Here is a 21275-nt window from a genome sequence, read left to right as displayed (position 1 = left end):
ATGGCCATGACATCAGGGAGGGGGTGCCGTGATATACAAGTGAATTGGATTGAAGTGAGGGAGGCTGGGCAAGGTCACCTGCCTCACCTTCCCCTCCAGAGCCCTCTGGGTCCAGCAGCCACAGTAGATCAGGAGGATTGGAGATGCCCTGGATGCAGTGGGAGATCTTAACCTTTGTGAAAGCTAAGGTCTTTTAACAGATCTCTACTTTACTGAGTGTAACGTGCTCTCCTGGCAGTTCCAATTACTAGTCTGTCCTAGACCCACCAGAGTACCTTTGACCACTGTCCTTTGCAGTGTGAGCTCTATCCGGCTCGCCTCCTGAGGCCTTCAAAGGTCTCTGGCCACAATCTCTTAAATCTATAGCTTAATAACCGGTAGCGCACTCAAGAGCAGCCATGTGTAATCTTAAAAGCCTTCATTATACCTACTCACATAATGCCCTGACTGATGCCCTGACTTGTTGGTTTCCACGTCAGAAGACCCACGTGCTCACTACCAAAACCCTTACCTCTTTTGGCTACCCATCTTGGCTTGGCCACCCAGGCTGGGAAGCCAGGGGGAAGAGTGTCAGGTTAAAGAGAGCGCTTGCTGCCTGCAGTGGGCTTACATAGGGCCTGTGAGGTCACACACACAGCCAATCAGCGAGAGAGTCACCCATTACGAAACTATCTCAATATGGCCAGGATCCCGCCCAAGGGCAGTCCTAATATCCACAGAAATTACTTCCGGGCCTCAATGATGGCTGTGGCCCATTTAAAGGGCCCTTACAATTCCCTTTCTCTTGTTTTGCGGGAACCACACATCTCATCAAGCTAAACTTTTAGCACCAGCTATAGTTCACTTGACCCATGAGATGACAGAGTGTTATGCCCAAGGAGGAACAAAGCAGCAGATCAGTCAACAGAAGTATGACAAGAACCAGGCTCAACAGTGGCCCAAATGTTCAACCCATTCATCAAAGTCATACTCGAGATAATAAGCCAAAGAGATTGGATGCCAATGAGGTAGGATGTCAACACTGAGGTGGGAAGTCAACAAGGTAAAACATCACAATTCTAGTTAACAATTAAATATCAGTGAGGTAGGTTGTCACAATTCTAGTTACATTTATCACAGTTCTAGACCAATTCTAGTTTCTTACAATTTTCTGTTGCACTTGTCACAATCCTAGAGCAATTCTAGCTTATCACAATTCTCTATTGCACTTTTCACAATCCTAGAGCAATTCTAGTTTCACAGGTGCACATAAGCAAAGTCATGTCCAGTAACATTGTCTCAATAACAACAGCAGGTGGGTATGTTGGTTTTTCACTAATTTAAAAGCATAGTCCTTCAATAGAAAGCATAGGGCAAAGCCTCTTCCCAGGCCACCATATGGCAAGTAGCCACGGGAGAAGCAAGCAGGCCCATTGTCCATTTACAGTCTTTATATTGCATATCACCCGAAACAGTCCATTTCAGCTGCAACACTGGAACTGTGTCTGGTGTCTCTGGTGTCACGGTCAGGAGGGGCATTGCTGCCATCAGCGTCTGGAGGGCTGCTGACATCTGGCTGGTCCCTCTGGGCTGTTGTCTGGTCCTTCTCTTGGATCCCCAGGTTACAAATGTCACTGGTGGGGATGAACTCTACTGCTGGATCTGCACCTAGGAAGGAATGTCCCCGGGGCCCGACTTGGGCCTTTCCAAATGCCATCCAGGCCTTTCCACATCACAGTGGAAACAAAGTTGTTGTCAAAAAGATGAACAAAAGTCAGACAAAAGTGAGTAAGTCTGTCACTTAGCTGCACTTTCTGTGTATGCCCGAAGTGCATTGCTAAGGTAAAAGGCAAAGAATTTTAAAATGTAAAACCAAAATAGTTTAAAAGTGTAAAACCGAAATAGATTAAAAATATAAAACCAAAATAACTTTAAAATGTAAAATCAAAATACTTTTGAAGATGTAAAATCAAAATTTTTAAATTGCAAGCAATCACATACGTATTGCCACATCTTGTACATATCCCAAAATTCCCTTCTCTTGTTTAGAAGAGAAGATCTTGGGGATACAGTCTGTGCAGTAATGACTTTACTAGTAAGATAAGAAATGCCTATGGAATGGGCAAAGTCAAATTCAATGCAAAAACACCTAAAGGCAAAATATTTGTAAGCCAATCCATAAACTGTCTTAAATGCTTGTGAAATTTCTACAATAGAAAAATGGTTGATCACATGTCTAGCCGCTTCTCCAGATTGGAATGAAGCCATAATGTCCATTGGTCTTAAAACATCCACTCATACAGTTAATGAAAAAAAGAACACTCGGCTATGAAAGCTTCAATCCATGATATCCCTGAATTCTTTTGCCTAAAAATCAAAGTTTGAGTTTCTGATACCGAATTGTACTTCAGGAGTGTGAATCAATAAATCTGATATTACTTTTCCTCCTGGGTCAAAGATCACACACTGTCTATTTATTCTAGTGATTAAAACAGCAATTTTCCAACCCATTCTAGACATAAACACTGTTTTATAAGTACCCGTAGGGGGTTGGGAAATCAAGCTCACCTGTGGAAGTGGAAAATCCACGAGGTAAGAAAAGAGGAGTTCCAACTCTCCGAAGACGATCCTAGCAGTTTTACAAGGATAAAACTCCACTCTCTCTAACTGCAAGGTCTTATCCAGGAGTTTTAAATGGATTAATGGGCAGTGCTGATGGTATTATCGCCCTTCCTTTTCCTCCTCCCCCTTCTCCCTCGGCCCAAGAAGGTGAGGCAGAGGAAGGAGGAATTGGAAAATCCCCCAAAGGCTGATTTAAAATCCAACCAGAGCTTTGCACATAAAAAGAACTAAACTTCTTCTCAATGGAAGAGTAATGGATAAATTCCTTAAAACAAACATGCACAAGGTAAACCAACAAAATGCTAAGAATTTCTACAACTGAAGTCCATGTGGTTCGTTTATTTCCTTCCTTAGTTTCAGCCACTGGTTTGAACTCTTCCTGTTCTATCTGTAGTAACCTAGCTTTTTCTTCTTTCTCTATCTCCACCTGTAGTTTAACCTGCAATTCCAGCAACTCTTGCTGTGGCATTTTATACTCTATACTGTCATACATACGCATTAGCTCTAGGTTGCTCCCTCTCCGAGCTATATCTAATAGGTGTGGGGATAGCCTTTGTGGAGCTTGATTACAAGCTTCCTGCTGTTCTTCAGTGGTGATCTTTGTTAAAAGATCTTCCATCTGGCTCTTTAACCTCTTGATATAAGCATTATGTTCAGCTGTGTCCTTGAGCCTGATCCCAGAGTTACCTGGGTCCATATTGCTTCTCTGTCTTCCCTCTTGTGGCGTTTCTACCGGATCTTTCAGAATCTTAATTCTGAATATTAAATATTTTCAAAACCTGATAATTCCTGATGCGTCCACGTTGAGCGCCATTTGTAACGTGCTCTCCCGGCAGTTCCAATTACTAGTCTGTCCTAGACCCACCAGAGTACCTTTGACCACTGTGCTTAGCAGTGTGAACTCTACCCGGCTCGCCTCCTCTGAGGCCTTCTAAGGTCTCTGGCCACGATCTCTTGAGTCTATAGCTTAGTAACCGGTAGCGCACTCAAGAACAGCCACGTGTAACCTTAAAAGCCTTTATTATACCTACTCACATAATGCCCTGACTGATGCCCTGACTTGTTGGTTCCCGAGTGAACACCTGGTCAGAAGACCCACGTGTTCACTACCAAAACCCTTACCTCTTTTGGCTATCCATCTCGGCTTGGCCACCAAGGCTAGGGAGCCAGGGTGAAGAGCGCCAGGTTAAAGAGGACCGCCTGCTGCCTGCAGTGGGCTTACATAGGGCCTGTGAGGTCACACACACAGCCAATCAGCGAGAGAGTCACCCATTAAGAAGCTATCTCAATATGGCCAGGATCCCGCCCAAGGGCAGTCCTAATATCCACAGAAATTACTTCCGGGCCTCAATGATGGCTGTGGTGCAGCCCATTTAAAGGGCCCTTACAACTGAGACAATGCTCATTCAGTGATCAAGGCTGAAGAAAAAAAGAAAAAAAAAAAAAAAAGAGGCAAAAAATGACTTTTTTTAACAGTCAAAAAATGATTGAAGAACTGGATGAATAAACAAACAAATAAAAGGGATCAATCTAGGAGTAAAAGACCCTGGATGAGTTTCTGGCCAAAAGAAAAATCTACTCGTCTTAGATTGGGACCAATCAATGAAAGCCAGAGTGTATTCCCTCTGAAATTACCTGCAATTTAACCTGTATAAATCTTGTTTGTTTGTATGTAGTGGTTTTGCATGATGCTTTCCCAGTAGATTGTGACCTCCTGGCCACCAGGAATTGGTTTTATACATGGCACATAGCAGTTGCTTAATAAATGCTAGTTTACTTGATTTGACTTGACTTTCTCCTTTGTATCTCCTCTTATAGGAAACATCATTGGCTCAGGAATTTTTGTCTCACCGAAGGGTGTGCTGGAGAATGCTGGCTCTGTGGGCCTTGCTTTGATTGTGTGGATTGTAACAGGGCTCATCACGGCTGTGGGTGCACTGTGTTATGCTGAACTTGGAGTTACTATCCCTAAATCTGGAGGTGACTACTCTTATGTCAAGGACATCTTTGGAGGCCTGGCTGGGTAAGGTTATCGCCTGAGGCACTGGGTAACTGGGAAAAGGAAAATGGAGATAACCCCATTCCTTGGGGAAAGTCCCTCAGCTGACAGTATGGAGTTGGTCCCCCCTTTTCTTATACTGAGAAGCCTCTCCTTTAAGAAGTGGTAGTGGTGTATATTTCAGCTATATCAGATTGCTTACCCTCTCAGAAATGGATCAGGGGAGAAAGAAAATTTGGAAACCCCTTTCCTCCCTTTTCCCTTTTTTTTCCCCTGAGGTAATTGGGGTTAAGTGACTTGCCCAGGGTCACACAGCTAGGAAGTATTAAGTGTTTGAAGTCAAATTTGAACTCTGGTCCTCCTGACTTCAGGGCTAATGCTCTAGCCACTGCACTACTTAACTGCCCCCCCATTTATACTGACTTCAGGTCTACTGCATTACTTAGCTGTCCCAGGAACCCAAAAATTAAAAATTGGTTTTATATGTAATTAAGGGAAAAGAAGGTATTTCTAAAAAACACAAGGAAGTTAATGATGCATGTCCTATTTAAATATAATATATATCATATGTCACATAGCAGTTTAATTTTTTAAAGTAGTGTTTGTAAAAGGAGGTGGATGGATTTCTGTAAGTTTGAGACAAATGGTAATTGAGACCAAGTAATCCCATAGCAAAATTAGCCTAACTTAGTTAAGATGGGACAATTGACCAATTTGTCTAGTAACAGTCATTTCTATTGGTCTTTCTTGGATAACTGAAACAGAGGAGAGAAGAGGATTTTGGTTCCATGTTGGGCCCTCCTTAGAGTTGCTCAGGGCTGATAGTTCCTGCAGAATACGGCACAGGGTTCTTGTCCCTGTCACAGCCTTACTGGAGAGCGTCTCAAAGTTATAAACTACCAGCAGAGCAAAAAAACCCCACACAGCTCTCTTCATGGAGTCCACCTGTGAGAGCCCTAGACACATAAAACGGCCTGTTGTTCTTGTTCATTCATCTTCACTAATGAGACTGGTCATCTTCCCATCACTAGAAGAAACACAGGTCCTGCTCTTCCCACATTACCAAGGCTCACTGCCCGCAGAGGAAGGCTGTTATGTACCCAGTTCTCCCTCAAATGCCAGGCAATATCAACAGGAGAGGCTTAGCCCCATCCGTACTCCCTCTGTAAGGCAAGGTGCAGAGAGCTCTCGGCTCCATCTGTTAGGTTCCTTCACAGACTACATCCTCCTTGCTTGGCTCTAAAAGGGAAATGAAAGAAATATGTTTCGTTTTTCCCCCCATCACTGATGAACCCGGAGGCAAGGAGGTAGAAACATAGATGGGGGAGGTAGGAGTCTGTGCTAATAAACTGCTGTGATATTACTTGCTGAAACTGTAGCTAATAATTGCTAATAAAACACATCACAGCCTGAAAGGACATGCTTCTCACTTTTTGGTGATTTAGCACCTTCATAAACCTAAACTTCTAACACCCTCCCTTTCCACAAAAGCTGCCCCCTGTTTTCCTGTTGTCCTTTTTGGGAGCAAGTTGTACCTTGGTTAGGCCTGAAGGAGGGGGCTTATTCAATTTGTTACTTGTCCTTTTCCCCCCTCCAGGTTCCTGAGGCTGTGGATCGCTGTACTAGTAATCTACCCCACCAACCAGGCCGTCATTGCTCTCACGTTCTCCAATTACGTGCTCCAGCCACTCTTCCCTACTTGTTTTCCTCCCGAGTCTGGGCTGCGACTCCTGGCTGGAGTCTGCTTATGTGAGTACCTTTGGGCCCGCCTTTGTGTTGCTGATTCTGCTCCTTCTCTCTATTCCGCCTCCCTTAACCAATATTCCACTGGCAAGGGACTCCTGTGGGTCTCATCCCGTCTGTCAGATTTCATGGCAGTGGGTCCATATCTACCTGCTCCTTAATTTACAAATAGACATTGCATAAAGCTCCCATCCAAAGCCTGTTCTTGAGAAGTTGCCTTCCAACTGGGTGAACAAAGTACAAATATAGGAGAAGCAATACCTAATTAGCTCTGGTATTATAGATCAGTCACCTGATTTCATAGATCTTCAGTCTCTCCATCTCTGAAATGGAAACAAGAATACTACTTTTTTTTTTCTTCCTGAGGCAATTGGGGTTAAGTGACCAGGAGGTGTTAAGTGCCTCAGGTCAGATTTGAACTTGGGTCCTCCTGACTTCAGGGCTAATGCTCTCGCCACTGCACTACTTAACTGCCCCCCCTATTTATACTATTTATTGTCCTCAGAAGAAATAATTATTATTATAATAATATACTATAATGACACAATAATAAGAGTCTGCTCTTTTTAAAAAAAGTGAAGCATTATGTAAATAGGAAATGCAGGAAACCACCAGAATTACAGATACACGTGCATATATTGGCTATGGGTGTACACACACGTATATATTACACGCACATACACAGCAACCTGGGACGGGAAGTAGGACCCATGATTGATTTTATTGGTATGGGAACCCCCATAGCAATCCAGATCACTAGCGTGGTAAGCACCTTCTTTGTAACTTACAGAGTTATTGAGTGAATAAGCCAGAGCTATATTAAGCCTCCAGATACAATGAATGATTTGGTTTTAGGCAGTACAATTGAAAGTGTTTTAAAGAACTCCCTTATGCAAATCCTCAGGGTGGTTAGTGATTTCTCCTGAAGCCTCTCCTACTTAAGCCCAATACACAATGGTCTTTCCATGAATTCCTATAGTATGGACTACAGCCTAGAACTTAGCAGTTACTCATAACAATTATATGCATAATAAATACAGATATGGAGTAGGTTGTCAGATTTGGGTGGATTCCTTGACAGATTTATAGCAGGACGTGGGCAAAGGTCCCACAGAATAAGCAGTAACTGACAGATAGCAGTCTGCTTTATCCAAGGGAGTACTTGAATAAATCACAGATTTGTGTGTGTGTGTGTGTGAGATATTAAAAGACTCCACTTCCAGAGTTCCAGGGCTAACTATATTCTCTACCCATCCACCCTGTGTAATACCATATACTCGACACAAGCTTCCCCTTACTAGTGCTGCATTATGTAGATCCCTTAGTGTAGGGACTGGTTTACAGGTTACATTATAGATGTCAGCCATTCAGAAGTAGTATCCTGATCATTTGTTCCGGACAGGTTGGTGAGGGATGGGGAAATTTAAGGGAATTGCTATCAGTCATGTGTCACTGGCTCTTGCAATGATAGGTGGGCCATCTTTGGCATTGGTGACGTCCCTAGCAGGGGCATTGCCTTCCAAGTTGTTGTTCAGTAGGTAAGGAAGAAAATATCCAGTACGCTAGAGGATTTTTCATATATAGATATATGCTCCAGACCTACAATGTTAGGATAGCATTGAAGAACAAAATTACCTGGAGATTACCCGAGCACTACCTGGGTTCCTGGAGTACTCTGCCTGCCAGTCAGCAGTACCTGTAGCTCCAGGGAAGTCTTGGGAAAGCAGGGACAGTTTTCTGCCTTTTGCTATTAAGCAGATTCACTATTTGGTAAAACTCTGAAAAACAACCAAAATGCTGGAGACTGCTATTTCGGTGACTGCTATTTCCTCTTTCCTGCTGATGTTGCTGAAAGCATCTTAGACTTGAACTAGATAGTATCATGGATTCTGAGAGGTGGAAGGAACCTTAAGCGGTCATCAAGTACATATTCTGTGATTAGATAGTTTCTTCAGAATATTCCCAGTGACAAGTCAGCAGGCAGGAACGCTCGGCTCTCTCTGGTACTGTGCCCTGCATTCTCCAGATTGCATGAAGTTCACTTTACTCTCGGGCTACTGATCAGCACATACCCTCTTTGGGGTATGTGTCCCACTGTCCTCCACAATCAAGCCAGATTGCCCTGAGCCCTTTTGAATGCTCCAAACAGGTAGATTTCACAATCTCTTTGTCAGCAACCTATTCCAGGATCTGACAAGTGCTAGGAATAGAGCCAGGGAAAGAATTTTAAAGTCTGGCTTCTGGCATTTATCACAAGACCCATAGGCTAGGAAGGATCACCAAAGGTCAGTTGGGCTATCTGCCAGGATTTTAGGTGCAGTTGTGTCTAAAAAGGTCTCAGATGGCCAATTACCAACCTCATTAGTTTCCAGAAAGAATAATTCCAAAATCTCCCTTGCTAATTAGTTCCCATTTCTTATCAGCCTCACAGGTTTATTAAAAAAATTTTTTTTCCAGTTCACCTAAATCCTTTTATGCTCTGATTTAAACTCAATCCTCTCCTGTGTTCCTCTAAAGAAAATGAAAAAGAGTTAAGGGCAGGATCTCACCTCAGATCCTTCCTTTCTGACCTTTGGCAAATTACTTAACCTCCAATCTTCCTTTCAGAGGGTTGGACTAGATCAAAGCTTCTTAAAGTATGGGTTGCAACACCATATGGGGTCTTGTAACTGAATGTGGAGGTTGCGAAATTATAATTTATTACCAATAAATGTTTGGTTTGTATACCTATTATATATACCCAGAGATTACATAAAGTTTTTTTTGGTTGAAAAGGAGTTGCTAGTGAAAAAAGTAAGAAACTCTGGCCTAAATAATCTCTTAAGGTACATTCCATGCTCTTATAGTAGAATGATCTTTAAAGATTCCTTCCAGAGCTAAACCTGTGAAATCTCTTGATTACAACTCTTTGTACAATATCCCTTTATTAACTTTAAATCATTATTAAACATTTCCCCCTTTCCCCTACTCAATCAAAAAATAAACATTATTAAGCCCCTCCAGTATTTCAGGGATTATTACAAGTTCCTTATTCCATTCCCCAATATCCTCTTCTTTATGCAAAGTACCCCCAAATTCCTTTAACCTGGCTTCAAAGAACCTGCTTATAATCACTTTCCCCTAGATCTTACATGGAGTTCCTCACAATTTTTGCCATATAGATTATACATCTAATGTAGCTATACATCGAGTATAGATTGGAACTAAATTGCCATGGGCATTATCTTGAAAAGGCAATTTCCTTTAAAGGGATCATCGGTGTCAGAGATGACTTAGTTAACAATGTCTGTTGTTGTTATGATCCGAGTTTGGTAGCATTTACCATTTTTTGAAAGTTGTAGGAGAGGTGGAAATGGGAAGGAGAAGAGAATAGCATTTATAGAGCATCTTTTATTGTGCTGTAAGCCCTTTACAAATATTATCATATTTGATCCTCACAATAGCCCCAGGTGGTAGAAACTACTATCTTCATTTTATAGCTGAAGAAAATGAGGCAAAGAGATTGCATGACTTGTTGAGGGTCACATGGCTAGGAATTATCTGAGGTTGGATTTTTAACTGGGGGTGGGGTTTTATTTACTTATTTATGTATATATTTTGCTTTATGAATCATATTGGGAGAGAAAAACAGAGCAAAAGGGAAAAACCATGGGAAAAATTAAAAAACAGAACATTGCTTATGAACATAGTGTGTGCTCATTTACATTCAGTCTCCCTAGTTCTTTTTCTGGGTGCAGATGGTATTTTCTGTCCAAAGTCTCTTGGGTTTGCTTTGGATTAACTTTCTTTCTATCCATTGTACCATTTATGAGAATGATTTACTTTGGAAACTTTAATTTATGCTCTTGTATTCTTGGCACATAGGCTAATAGATGCAGACAGGATCAAATGTGGTACTTGGGGATGCTCACCCCATCTAGAACTAAAGGATCTGAGTTCAAGTTAGGATAGTACAAGTGGTGATCTTGGATGGGTCTTTTTTTTCTCCTGAGTCTCCATTTTCTCAGGTATAACAGGAAAGGAATTGGATGAGATGACTTCCCAGTTCTGTTAAATTTAGGATCTTAAGTTTTCACCGAAGGAAACTTGATACCCAAAGAGGGAAGAGACTAGTTAGCTGGCACATATCATAGAAAGGGAAAGTCCCAAAACTATATACTCCAAACCCTGTTTCTAACCACACGAAAGAGATTTTGTTTGTTTGTTGTTAAAAGTGGGCACTATGAGGGAAATCTGAAAGTTAGGGAGGGGAAGGTCTAGTTGGGGAGAGCAGTGTGTGGTTAGGCAAGAGAGGTGTGCCCAGCAAATTCAGCACCTTAGAACTGTTCCTGCATGGGGGAGCCCATTGAGTTGGAGTATCCCTTGTGGGATGGGAAGGAGGGAGGAAACTGCTGCAACTGGTTGGCTTTTTCTGTGCCTTGGTGGGTGGGGAGGAGGGAAGGGGTAAAGAGGGGGAGGAGTGAAGACTGCGGACTTGGATGGATTTGTGCAATACAGCTGCTGCTTGGAGTCGGTTCATTATTCAGGTCAAAGCTGATTATTCACTGCTGAGTCAGCAGAATCTCTCCAACCTACAGAGTTTCAGAAAAGAGAGCGATTGTACATTATAATTAAATAAAAAGCTCTTTTCCCATCCAGAGAATGCATGTATTTGGTGGGAGAAAGGAAAGGCAGAGGGGAACAGGTCTTTTTTTGTACTCTTTATCAACACTTCTGGATGTAAGAATATTAAAATTATTTTTACATGTAATGAGAGGGAGAGGAGGAGAATGAAATTTCAAATTGGAAAAAAACCAAACACTTCTGGTCATAACTAACCTGAAGTGATAGCCACAGAGAGGAACAAGTCATTGTCCTGGGTAATCCCTTCTTTCTCTCCCTCTTTTCCTGCTCCCAGTGGGCACCCCACCCCCACCCCTTTCCTTGATCTGTTTGTCTACTTCTGTATTCGGGAACATGCTGATCCTGCAAAGTGAGTTAATGCAACTCCTGGGCTCCTTCCTTGCTCCCAGGGTCACTGGTTGTCTCCACGTCCCTCTGACTGATTTGTTTTTCCTCCCTCTTCCCGCCTTTCTCCTTCCGAACAGGTTCTCCCCAAGCTTAACTAATGAAAGGCCCAAGGGAAATAAATGTTTCTATTTAGGTTTTCATCATTTTCTCTGAGATTCCAGAAGGGCTAGCTTTCCTTGGTTTCAAATGTCCTCCTTGTCGCTTTCCCTGATCTGGTGGCAAAGGAACAGGATTTCATTTCTCATGTATAATTTCTGACCTTGATCTGTATTGCAATTGCACAACAGGTTAGCTCCTGAGCAGTTGTTGGAAAAATTTAATAGATAATAAGGAGGATTCTGTTTTGTATATCACTTACGTATTAATCACCTAACCCAAGTGTGCAAAAGCTTTTTCTCTGTCTCCTAATCCCATTCTTGCTTTTGTTTCTCCTTAAAATTCCTGAGCCCCTCTTGCTTCTCTCTCTTTTATATATTTCAAGACTGTATAACCATAAGTATCCTAATACCCTGCACCTGTTTAGAGCTTTAAAAATTACCTTATTCAGTGTTTACAACACCTGAAAAAAGTTACTAGATCAAAATCTACACCTTTAATATCCTCTAATTCAACCTACTAAATTTCCAATTACAGAAAATGGAGAGAAAAGATAAGAGTCATACAGGTAGTAATTAACTGACATAAGGGTGGATTTTTTTTTTCCTCTTCCAGTTTTATGGATAAGAAAACTGAGACTCAGAAGGAATTGTTTTATTCAAGGTCACATAGCCAGAACTACTGCCCCTGGGTCTCCTGGTTTGAAGCCCAGTGTTTCCTATTATTAAAACATGCTGGTTGGCAGTTAAACAGATACAATGAAGAGATGCCATGTCCAGTTTTCCTAAATTGAGGAATAACCTCCAGATTCTGTGATAGAAGTTCCTCTGACTATGGGCTGAACTGCAACCTTTTCTTAGCCCACTTCCCTCTTCCTCCCTGATTTCATAAGAAATCTGTATTTCCTTCTTAAGTCCGTAGGGTTTGTAGTCCTAGTTAAAGGCCCTGGAAACATCAGCCACATTTCTTTTGTTGGCCGGCTGCTGCTTCCAGAGCAGGTAGTGTCTGTCTTGTTGAGTTCTTCAACTGCCTGAAAAACAGGTATTTCTTTGTGTGTGACTTGTTTAGTTATCTTCTTGCTCTTTCCTTTAACTGTTTGTTCTTTGCCTCCTTCCTGGACATCTGGGTTCCCCTTTTTTCTCCTATTGGCACCTAAGGACTATATTGTCTCTCCTGATGGAGCCAGGAAACCTTTAACCAACTCATTCTGCCTTCACCAAAAACTGATCACAGAGGCATGAGTTACAGGGGACGGTCCAGCCCCTGGGTAAGGGGAAGGTACCAGCACAGAGTAATTTTAGATGCATTATCTGAACCTTGCCACTGATCTTGTAACTGAGTAACATCCCAGGAATCCCCCGGACTGGCAGGCAGGTAACCTTTGAGAAGGTGTACTAAGTATACAAATATAAGCTAAAAGAAAGACAGCACCTGCCGTTAAAGTGCTTATATTCCAATGGGAGAAGATGATAAACAAAAGGAGCCTGAAAGGGCTAAATACATATTCAGAAGCAGGATGCAGAGTCAGTCTGGAATGAAGAAGAATTTCTAAGATCTTTTCCACCACTAAAAGTCAGTAATCTCTAAGACTCAATTCAAGGAAAGGGATACTTACCTGGAGGAGAGACACTGGAAAGTCTTAGGGGAAGCAGCTTGAGATACAATAGCTGCCTTCAAATAAATATTGGAGAGTTGTCAGTGGAAGGAGAATTGCATTTATTTGACTTTGCCCCAGAGGGTAAACTCAAGGAGTACTATAGAAGGGGCAGCTAGGTGGCACAGTGGATAGGGCCCGGGGCCGAGTCAGGAAGATCCAAATCTGGCCTCACATTTACCAGCAGAGTGGCTGGGCAATTCACTTAATCCTGTTTGCTTCCGTTTCCTCTTCTATAAAGTGAGTGGGAAAAGGAAAAGGCAAGCACTCCACTCTCTTTGCCAAGAAAACCTCACACAGGCTCACAGAGTCAGACATGACTTGAGAATATCAGGGTGAAAGTTGCAGAAAGGCAAATTTTCACAAGGCACAGAATTACTTCCTGAGTTAATAGGAGAAAAGTCATAAAAAGACTAGAAAAAAATTAGCTCTTGAGTTAAAGGAGTTCCAACAGTGGAATATGTTGTTTTTGGAGATCATCTATTCCTCACTATCTGAACTTAGGTTGGATGACCATTTCTTCAGGCTGTCACAGAGGGATTTCTGGGATTTCAGGGTCCTGAGAGGACTCTTTGAACTCACATTCTCCGATTCTTCATGCCAGCTAGGATTAGGAATGACCAAAAGTTCAGAGCAATTCTTCAGAAGTCAATCTAGACCAAGAGTTATTAACTTGTGGGATAGTCATGTGCCCCTTAGACAGTTCTCATAATTTTTAAGTGTATAAAATAAAATACAGAGGGATTCAAAGAAAATTCATTATTGAAAAGTGCAGTTATTTTTAAAAAATTTTATTACCTGTATGGACCCCAGATTGAGACATCTCTAAACTAAAGCCTAACCTTATGTACCTGTCTTGGTCTCTCTGCATTCAGAACCTGGTTGGCCATAGATGGTCTGTAGGGATTAGGGAATGAGTCCACATTTATCCAAGAATTTGCATGAGAGAAACAATTGGCTATCAAGGAAGCCCCCACTGAGCTCTGACTACCTTTGGCTTTTTGTTTGTTTCTTATTTTTTGTCCTCCTTTCCGTGGTCAGAGGCAATTTCTGACTAAAAGAGAAAAGGAGAAGTGCTTAGCTCTTGTGAAATGCTGAGCCCTGTGTTTAGACTTCTTGGCTGATCCAAGGACAGGCTGGTGATTCAGCAGAATCTCCTACCCAGGCAACTGGCACTGTGAGAACAGGGTGGGAGAGGGAGAGAAAGGAGTAAGCACTGAAGACTGGAAGAGAGAATGGCCTCGGCCACAGGTTACCTATGAGCGAGCATTCAGATAGCCAGGTGCTCAGCTTCTCCATCTGTTTGATTTTAGGGGAAGTTAGGAGTCACTCCTTAAATGTTCCTTAAATGGAGTAGTTAAGAGGAAAGCACTATAGACCTTATTAAATAGTATTTTACTCTTTCCCCCAGTTATCTATCCCCATATCTAGAAAATTTTTAGCATTCACTTTTTGGGGGAGAGGGCAACATAATTGGGGTTAAGTGACTTGCCCGGGGTCACACAGCTAAGCAGTATTACGGGTCTGAGGTCAGATTTGAACTCGGGTCCTCCTGACTCCAGGGCTGGTGCACTATTTAGCATTCATTTTTACAAGTTCCAAATGTTTTGCTTTCCCTTTCCTTCTTTCAAAGGTGCTAGGCAATTTGATATAGTTGGTACACAGTAGAACACCACAGACCTTAAAAGACCAACGACTAGTGTAAGCAGTTATTTTGCTTTGTGATGAATATTTAGAAGGGAAGTTGTCATTAAATGGCAAGTGGAATTTCTTCGAAAATCGAGCTCCTCCGGGGCATGTGACATTAAAAGGGGGAAAGCTTTGCATTAAGTTTCCAAGGATATTGGGAAGTCCTCCATGTGATTTTTCTGACATTTTTGAAGTGACTCAGAAACTAAGTGAATGGTGAATGTTGTGGAATACTAATGTGCCATCAGAAATCTCAAATAGGATACTTCAGAGAATTGCAAAGACCTGTGTGTGAACTGGTACTGTTAAATGTCCAGGGGAACAATCTGTGCAATTGTAAAAACAAATACAACTTTGATTTAAGAACTGTGATCAGCACAGAGCACCCATGATGCAGGCTGTCTCTGTCTCCTGACAGACTCGGGATGCAAAGGCGAACATTTTGGGGGCATGGCCAGAGTTTCTTATTGTTGCCTTGTTTTTTAAGTAGTGGGAGGGAGAGAAAATAAATACTTCATTAGAAACAATTATATAAAAGAACCCAATGGAAGCTTCTGGGACCTGCCATCTCCTGGTGTACTTTTTCCAGTTCCTCTGGAGGTGTGGTGACTACAGCCTGTTCTGACTGACTGGCCTAATCTAGAGAGAAAAGAATCTTATCTGAGCTCTCAAAGTCAAACTAGTCTTGGTATTTTCTTTGGCCCCTGGTATCTGTTATCTCCCGGCTTTCTCAAGAGGCTCCCTGACATCACGCAGGGCTGTGCCAAGGAGGCAGTTCCACAATTAGAATCTCCTGCCCAACTCCTTCTAAGAGCTGGAGGCCGTTCCAGGAAGAGCCGAGCCGGCCTATGGCCGAGGCTCCCGCGGACACACCCCTCCCCGCCCCACTGCCCATCGGGCCCAAGGAGAGAGCCTCTGCGGCTTGCCGGCAGCCGGGAGCAGGAGGCAGGACCTCGTCTAACCTAGCCCCCAAGTCTCTCTTCCCGCGAGCCGCCGAGGGCCTGGCTTTGGGCCCAGCCCCGTGGGTGCCAAATCTGGCGCTCGCCCTACTGTACGCAGTGCCTCTGGGCTCCGGAGCACGGAGGCCTCCCGGCTTCGGAGCCTTTGGGCCTTTGCAAGGCCTCAGTTATCGGCCAAGGGTCCTATGCTGACATGTCAGGCAGTCTACCATCGGCAAAGCGCTCACACTCTGGGGGGGGCCACCAAGCAAACGAGCTACATGGGAAATTGTTAAAAGAAGGAAGGCCTCCGAGGGGATCCCCCAAACTCGGGTCAGAAAACACCCTGTGCATCCCGAAAAAGAACGATAGAAATTGAATGTAAATCACCATTCGCTATAGCCACCTCTTTTTCCGTTGAGTTTTTCCCTCTGGTTCTGAGTTTTCTCTCCCAACATAATTCATAAAGCAACATGTATTCTTTAAAGGAAAGCAGTAGGGTTCCAGCTGGGAAGGTTTTCTGTAGCTGGTGGGATTTTTGGTTGGTACTTGTAGGAAGCCAGTGAGGCAAGAGAACGTTGTAGCAGGAGGAAAGCCAGAGAACAGTGCCCAGAGCTGGGACACGCGGTGCTTTGTTTGGGAAATAGCCAGGGGGCCAGCGTCACAGGAGAGTGCGGGTGGAGGGCAAGTGTGAGAAGGCCGGAAAGGGGGGGGCAGGTCACAAAGGCTCTAAGGGCCAAACGGGGGTGGGGTTTGTACGTGATCCCGGGAGTTATTGGAGTTTCTAGCAGCCGCTATTCCAGTAGCCAGCACAGGTAGTAAGGATCCGCGCCGCGGGAGGGGCAGTGCCAGGGGACCTGGGGTTAGAGCCACAGGCTTTAGCAACACAGTGGATAGGGAGGAACAAGAGAGTTGTAAGTCAGTATACTTAATGGTATGATGGCCTCCTGGTGGGGAAGGGTGACGTAAATATTTGGACAGTAAAAAGGGGTCTTTGAAAAGGCTGGGAACCGCTGGCAGCTAGGTGGCAGATTGAATAGAGGGGTGAATTTGGTGTCAGGAAGATCTCAGTTCAGGTGCCATCCAGACACATATAGTTGTGTAATTCTCCAGCTCACTTTCCTTATCTGTAAAATGGGGATAATAATAGCACCTCCCTTCCACGGTTATTAGAAAGATCAGTTAAGATGATGTATCTAAAGTGCTTTACAGTGCTAAATAAAAATACATAAAAATGCCATTATTATCATTATTAATGCTCCTGAAATTTGTTCCAAGTTCTCTCAAGTTGTCCAGAAAAGGGGAAAATGTAGACTAGGAACAAGTTCTTTTTGGCTCACTACCCTAAGTAAAATTTGTTTTAGAGGGGAAGGGGATGTCTCCCAAGAAGTTACTTGTTTTGGTACTCCCAGAGAAGAACAGGGTGTTCTAGTTTGCAGAAGCTGGTGTCAGCTGACAGCCCCCCAGCCCATTCCCTTTAACAACTGCATTCCACCTCTCTTTTTTCTCTACTTCATGCAGTCTCTTTCTCTTCCCCTCCCACTTCAGCCTTCTGTCCTCCCTGTCACCCTTTGCCCCACCTCATGTTTTTTGTGTTTTTCCCCCTCTTTCCCCCTGGCTCCCCTCCCCCAATTATATCTCCTCCTCTCTTACCCATCTGTCCCTGGCTTTTCTGGCCTTTTTTTTCTTTTGTTTCTCTCTGTCTGTTTTCACTTATCTGGAAGAAGAGAGAGGAGCCAGGATTTGGAAAAGGAAAACAAGCTTCCCCCCAGGCCACCCCGCAGCCTGCTCCTGTGAAGGGACTGATGCCAGAGATACCAAGAAATACAAATAGAGTTCCCAGGGTTCTGGGGACCACAGGATTGTGATGTTAGCAAAGGGGCCGGTGGGAGGGAAGGCTTCCAAGGAAGGAAAACAACTCTTCTTCTTCTTCTTCTTTTTATTTTTTATTTATTTATTTTTTCCAGGAGAAAAAATATTTTTTAAGGGGGCAAGAGTATTGAAGCATATTCAATTCATATTTCCTAACTATAAGTTACATCAATATCTCACTTCCTGCTTCCCTCAGAGATTTGAAATGAAATGAGTGCAAGGTCCCAGAGCCTAGGTGGTGGCGCTTTAGGGATAAAGGCACAAGTTTGGAGAAAGCAGAAAGGGATAGAGTGGGAGAAGAGGAGGGAAATCCAGGAGTCTAGTTAGGTGAGTTGTGAGGGGCCATCACAAGACACTGCTTCTTGCAATAATCTAACCCAACGTCCAACAGTGGGTTAGATCCATGACCTCTCTGGTGCATTCTTCTAATCTTTGCTGTTAAACCAAACTAGGCTCCTATCCAAATGGTCCTCTCCCCTCTCAAATCAGAGCACCAATCCAGAGTTTGATTGCTGCTTTCTAGCATGCCATGTTTGCCCAAGAGACCACCTTTATCTGTTTCTTTGATACCTCTAATAAATTCAAGGTATCCCTTCCTAGCTTTCTGCTCAGCCCAGTTCTCAAAGGTAACACTGGGCTAACAGGCTCATATATATATATTTTGCATCACATCATGGACTCTCTTATTAGTCTGGTGAAGCCTGTGGATCATGTTTTAGAATAATACTTTTAATATGCACAAACAAAAATATAAGGATTTTAAGATGAAATGAATTGAAATACATTTATTATTAAGATTTTAATTTAAGATATTATTAAGATTTTTTAAAAACACAAGGTCATCGGCCCTAGGTAAGCGCCTCTGACTTATAGTAAAGCACAGACAGACAAAGTCTGGGAAGTTTGCCCAGTCATTTGCCCAGTAGCCTGTCCATAAATTGGAGTTAGAAAACTTTCTTTGGGTGGGGGTGTTGGCAATGGCTTGTCTTACCTGGAAACCTTGCAGGAACCAAGCATGTGACTTGTCCAAGATCAGGCAAAAATAGAAGCAGAGTTAGAAAACGGCCTCTAGTGCCATTGCCCAGTTCCCCAGTTTCTGTGCAGCTGACCTGATAAATATTACTGGGACCTGTTGAGTTTAGCTGGAGGGACTCATTCGCCATGGATTAGTGTTAGAGAAGTAACGTCTCACAGTAAGAGGTTGAAGTAAATTGGGAAAGGAGTGGAAATGGCGGAAAGAAGGCACAGGACATTGGAGGAAATGGCTAGGCTTGTGAATTGACCCAAACATGCCATAAAGCAGGTGAGGCTTCTGAGTTTGCAGCAGCTACAGGAATCAGGCTAATTCCCCAGGCCTCCAGTTAATGTGCATTTCCCCTGAGTTCTGGGGTAGGACTCTTGCCTTCCCCCCTAGGAGCTAAACCACCCCTCCTTCTCTGTCCCTTTTGGGGAAAAAACAAGTGAACAGAGCTACCTCGGTAAATAAACACTGGGGCATTGGTAGGTAGAGTGGGAAGGAGGCAATAGCTGTCAGCAAGGTGCTGTAGAGAAGAGTTGACTTTCAAGTTAGAGGACCTTGGATCTAATCTGAGTCGGTCTAACTGCTTCCTCTCCTAATTTCTAGGAAGAGAAAGGCTCTTGTTGGGGTGGGGTGTTTACACCTTCCCATTGTACCAAGAATAAGAGAAGCTGCGCACCTGGTAGACGCTGTGTGTGCTGTGCGTGTGGGATGGGTGCGCCTGCATGTTCACATCTGACTATTCATGACTCCATTTTAGGTCAGAGGTACTGCAGTGGCTTGTCCTGGCCTTCTCCAACTCATTTTCAGAAGAGGAAACTGGCGAACAGGATTAGGCGATTTATCAGGCTCACACAGCTAGATTTGAGTCTTCAGACTGGGCCACCCCTTTATCCACCCTCCCCCTGGCTGCAGGGTGGGGTGGGGGTTTACTGCCATGCTGTTAGGATTGCTAGGCCCTACCCAACGGGGAGCATGGAGGAGTAGGAGCCTGTATCTTCTTCAGTTTTCCTTGATTTGCTATCCTGTTGTTTCTCTCTACTGATGATTCACTTTGAAAAAATTGTGAATTTCCTCATTTCACGTGTAATTGGCATGATTGGTATTTTAAGTCACCTTCAGTCACTCAGCATTTCTCCATTCTTTCTGAAATCTCCAGATTTCTTCCCCAGTATAACAAAGTACCTGCTGAGGCAGTCAGGCTGTCCCAGCCGGACCTTTTGGGCTAACTAGGCTTGATCAGCAGTGCCTCCCAGGCCTACCTCAGTATCACTGGCTGCATGTTTTTTTAAGGGGGGAAAGTTTAGAATTAGGACCTGTGTATTTATCTCTCAGCTTCTCCAAAAGTTCCTTAATTTTAAAAAATCCCAATGAATGTGTTGGGATGAAGAACAGACAGGACATAAGTTTTCACTTTCCTTACTGTCAAAAGGAAGTCTACGTATGTGTCTATGTTTGCCTCTGGGAGTTTGTATTTCTCTGGGGTCTCTGGAACATGACCCAGGGGGACGGGGTGGTCTCCATGTGAAGGCTGGAGCTTGTGTCTGTTTGTATGTAGTTGCACTCTGAAGGAGAAAAAGAAGTGGAATGAGACAGGCCAAGGTTATTATGGGACAAGCCTGTTTGCTGCTGGATTGAATTACACCAGGAAAGGGTTAGCAGCGGTGTGGAAACCTGGAAATTAAAGCTGCCATGTTGTGGGGAAAATTGCCAAATATAGGACAGTACATCGATGACATCACCCTTCCCATTGCACTTCTAGAGCATCATAAGGTTACAGGGACACTGACAGAGTCAGATGCCCTCTTCTTCAGTCTCATATTACAGGTCCAACACACATCTTTATTTATTTGATAAGGAAACTGAGGCCTAAGAACACAAGTGACTTTAAGTCAGTTAGGTTACATGAAGAAGGGCCAGCATTCAAAGCCAGTTCTCTCCATCGCCTGAAGGTGCCCATGACTTCCCTCTGACCTACAATTTAGGGACAGCCTCAGGGAGGAGGGATTGGTTGGGGGACACTGAGACGCTGAGACCCATTATAGAAGGCTATTTGAATAGTTCAGGTGAGAAGGAAAAGTGCTCTGAATGAGGGCAGAGAAGGAAATGAATACAAATAATGTTTCAGAAGTAGATATGGCAAGATTTAATAAAGGCTTGGCTGCGAGATAAAGTGAAACGTCAAGGATGATGGAGAGATTGTGGGTCTGAGCAATTAGGAGGAGAGTCCTCAGTAGTAATTACAGTTTGGAAAGAAGGAAGGGTTTGGAAATGTCGGGATCTGTGTCTGTGAGGCAGCTGATTCAGAATGTCCATTAAGAAGCTGGCAGTGCCATTCTGGGGCTCAGCAGCGACAAGAGGGCTGGCCTTGTCATTCTCAGAATATAGGTAATGGTAGCTGGTAATCCGTGAAAATCTTGTGAAATGGAAGAGAGAGAAGGAAACTCATGGAAAGGTCTTGGGAAACACCCACATTTAGGGATTAAGGCTATAGCTGCTTACCTTATCAAAGCAAGTAAACCGAGAGTTAACGGGAACACACACAGAAATATGCAGAGTAAACAGAATATTTCAGAAGAAGCAGGAGAAATGTTATCTCCTGGAAAGGCGCTAAAATAAGGCAAGAATTCCAAAAAACAGTGGCAATTATTCCAG

The 21275-nt window shown here is 43.4% G+C and overlaps 1 protein-coding gene across 1 annotated transcript in view; it reads left to right on the top strand.

The window, feature by feature from the left end:
- SLC7A8 (solute carrier family 7 member 8) overlaps positions 1 to 21275 on the top strand; it is an 82974-nt gene that overhangs the window by 28672 nt on the left and 33027 nt on the right. Inside the window, exons 2-3 of the mRNA XM_074294262.1 lie at positions 4420 to 4624; positions 6198 to 6349. Of these exons, the coding sequence (XP_074150363.1) occupies positions 4420 to 4624; positions 6198 to 6349 (357 nt within the window). The remainder of the gene's footprint in view (positions 1 to 4419; positions 4625 to 6197; positions 6350 to 21275) is intronic.

This window comes from Sminthopsis crassicaudata, chromosome 2, assembly GCF_048593235.1.
Source record: "Sminthopsis crassicaudata isolate SCR6 chromosome 2, ASM4859323v1, whole genome shotgun sequence".
In the NCBI taxonomy this organism is placed as follows: domain Eukaryota; kingdom Metazoa; phylum Chordata; class Mammalia; order Dasyuromorphia; family Dasyuridae; genus Sminthopsis; species Sminthopsis crassicaudata.
This window is presented reverse-complemented; position numbering and strand designations above follow the sequence as displayed.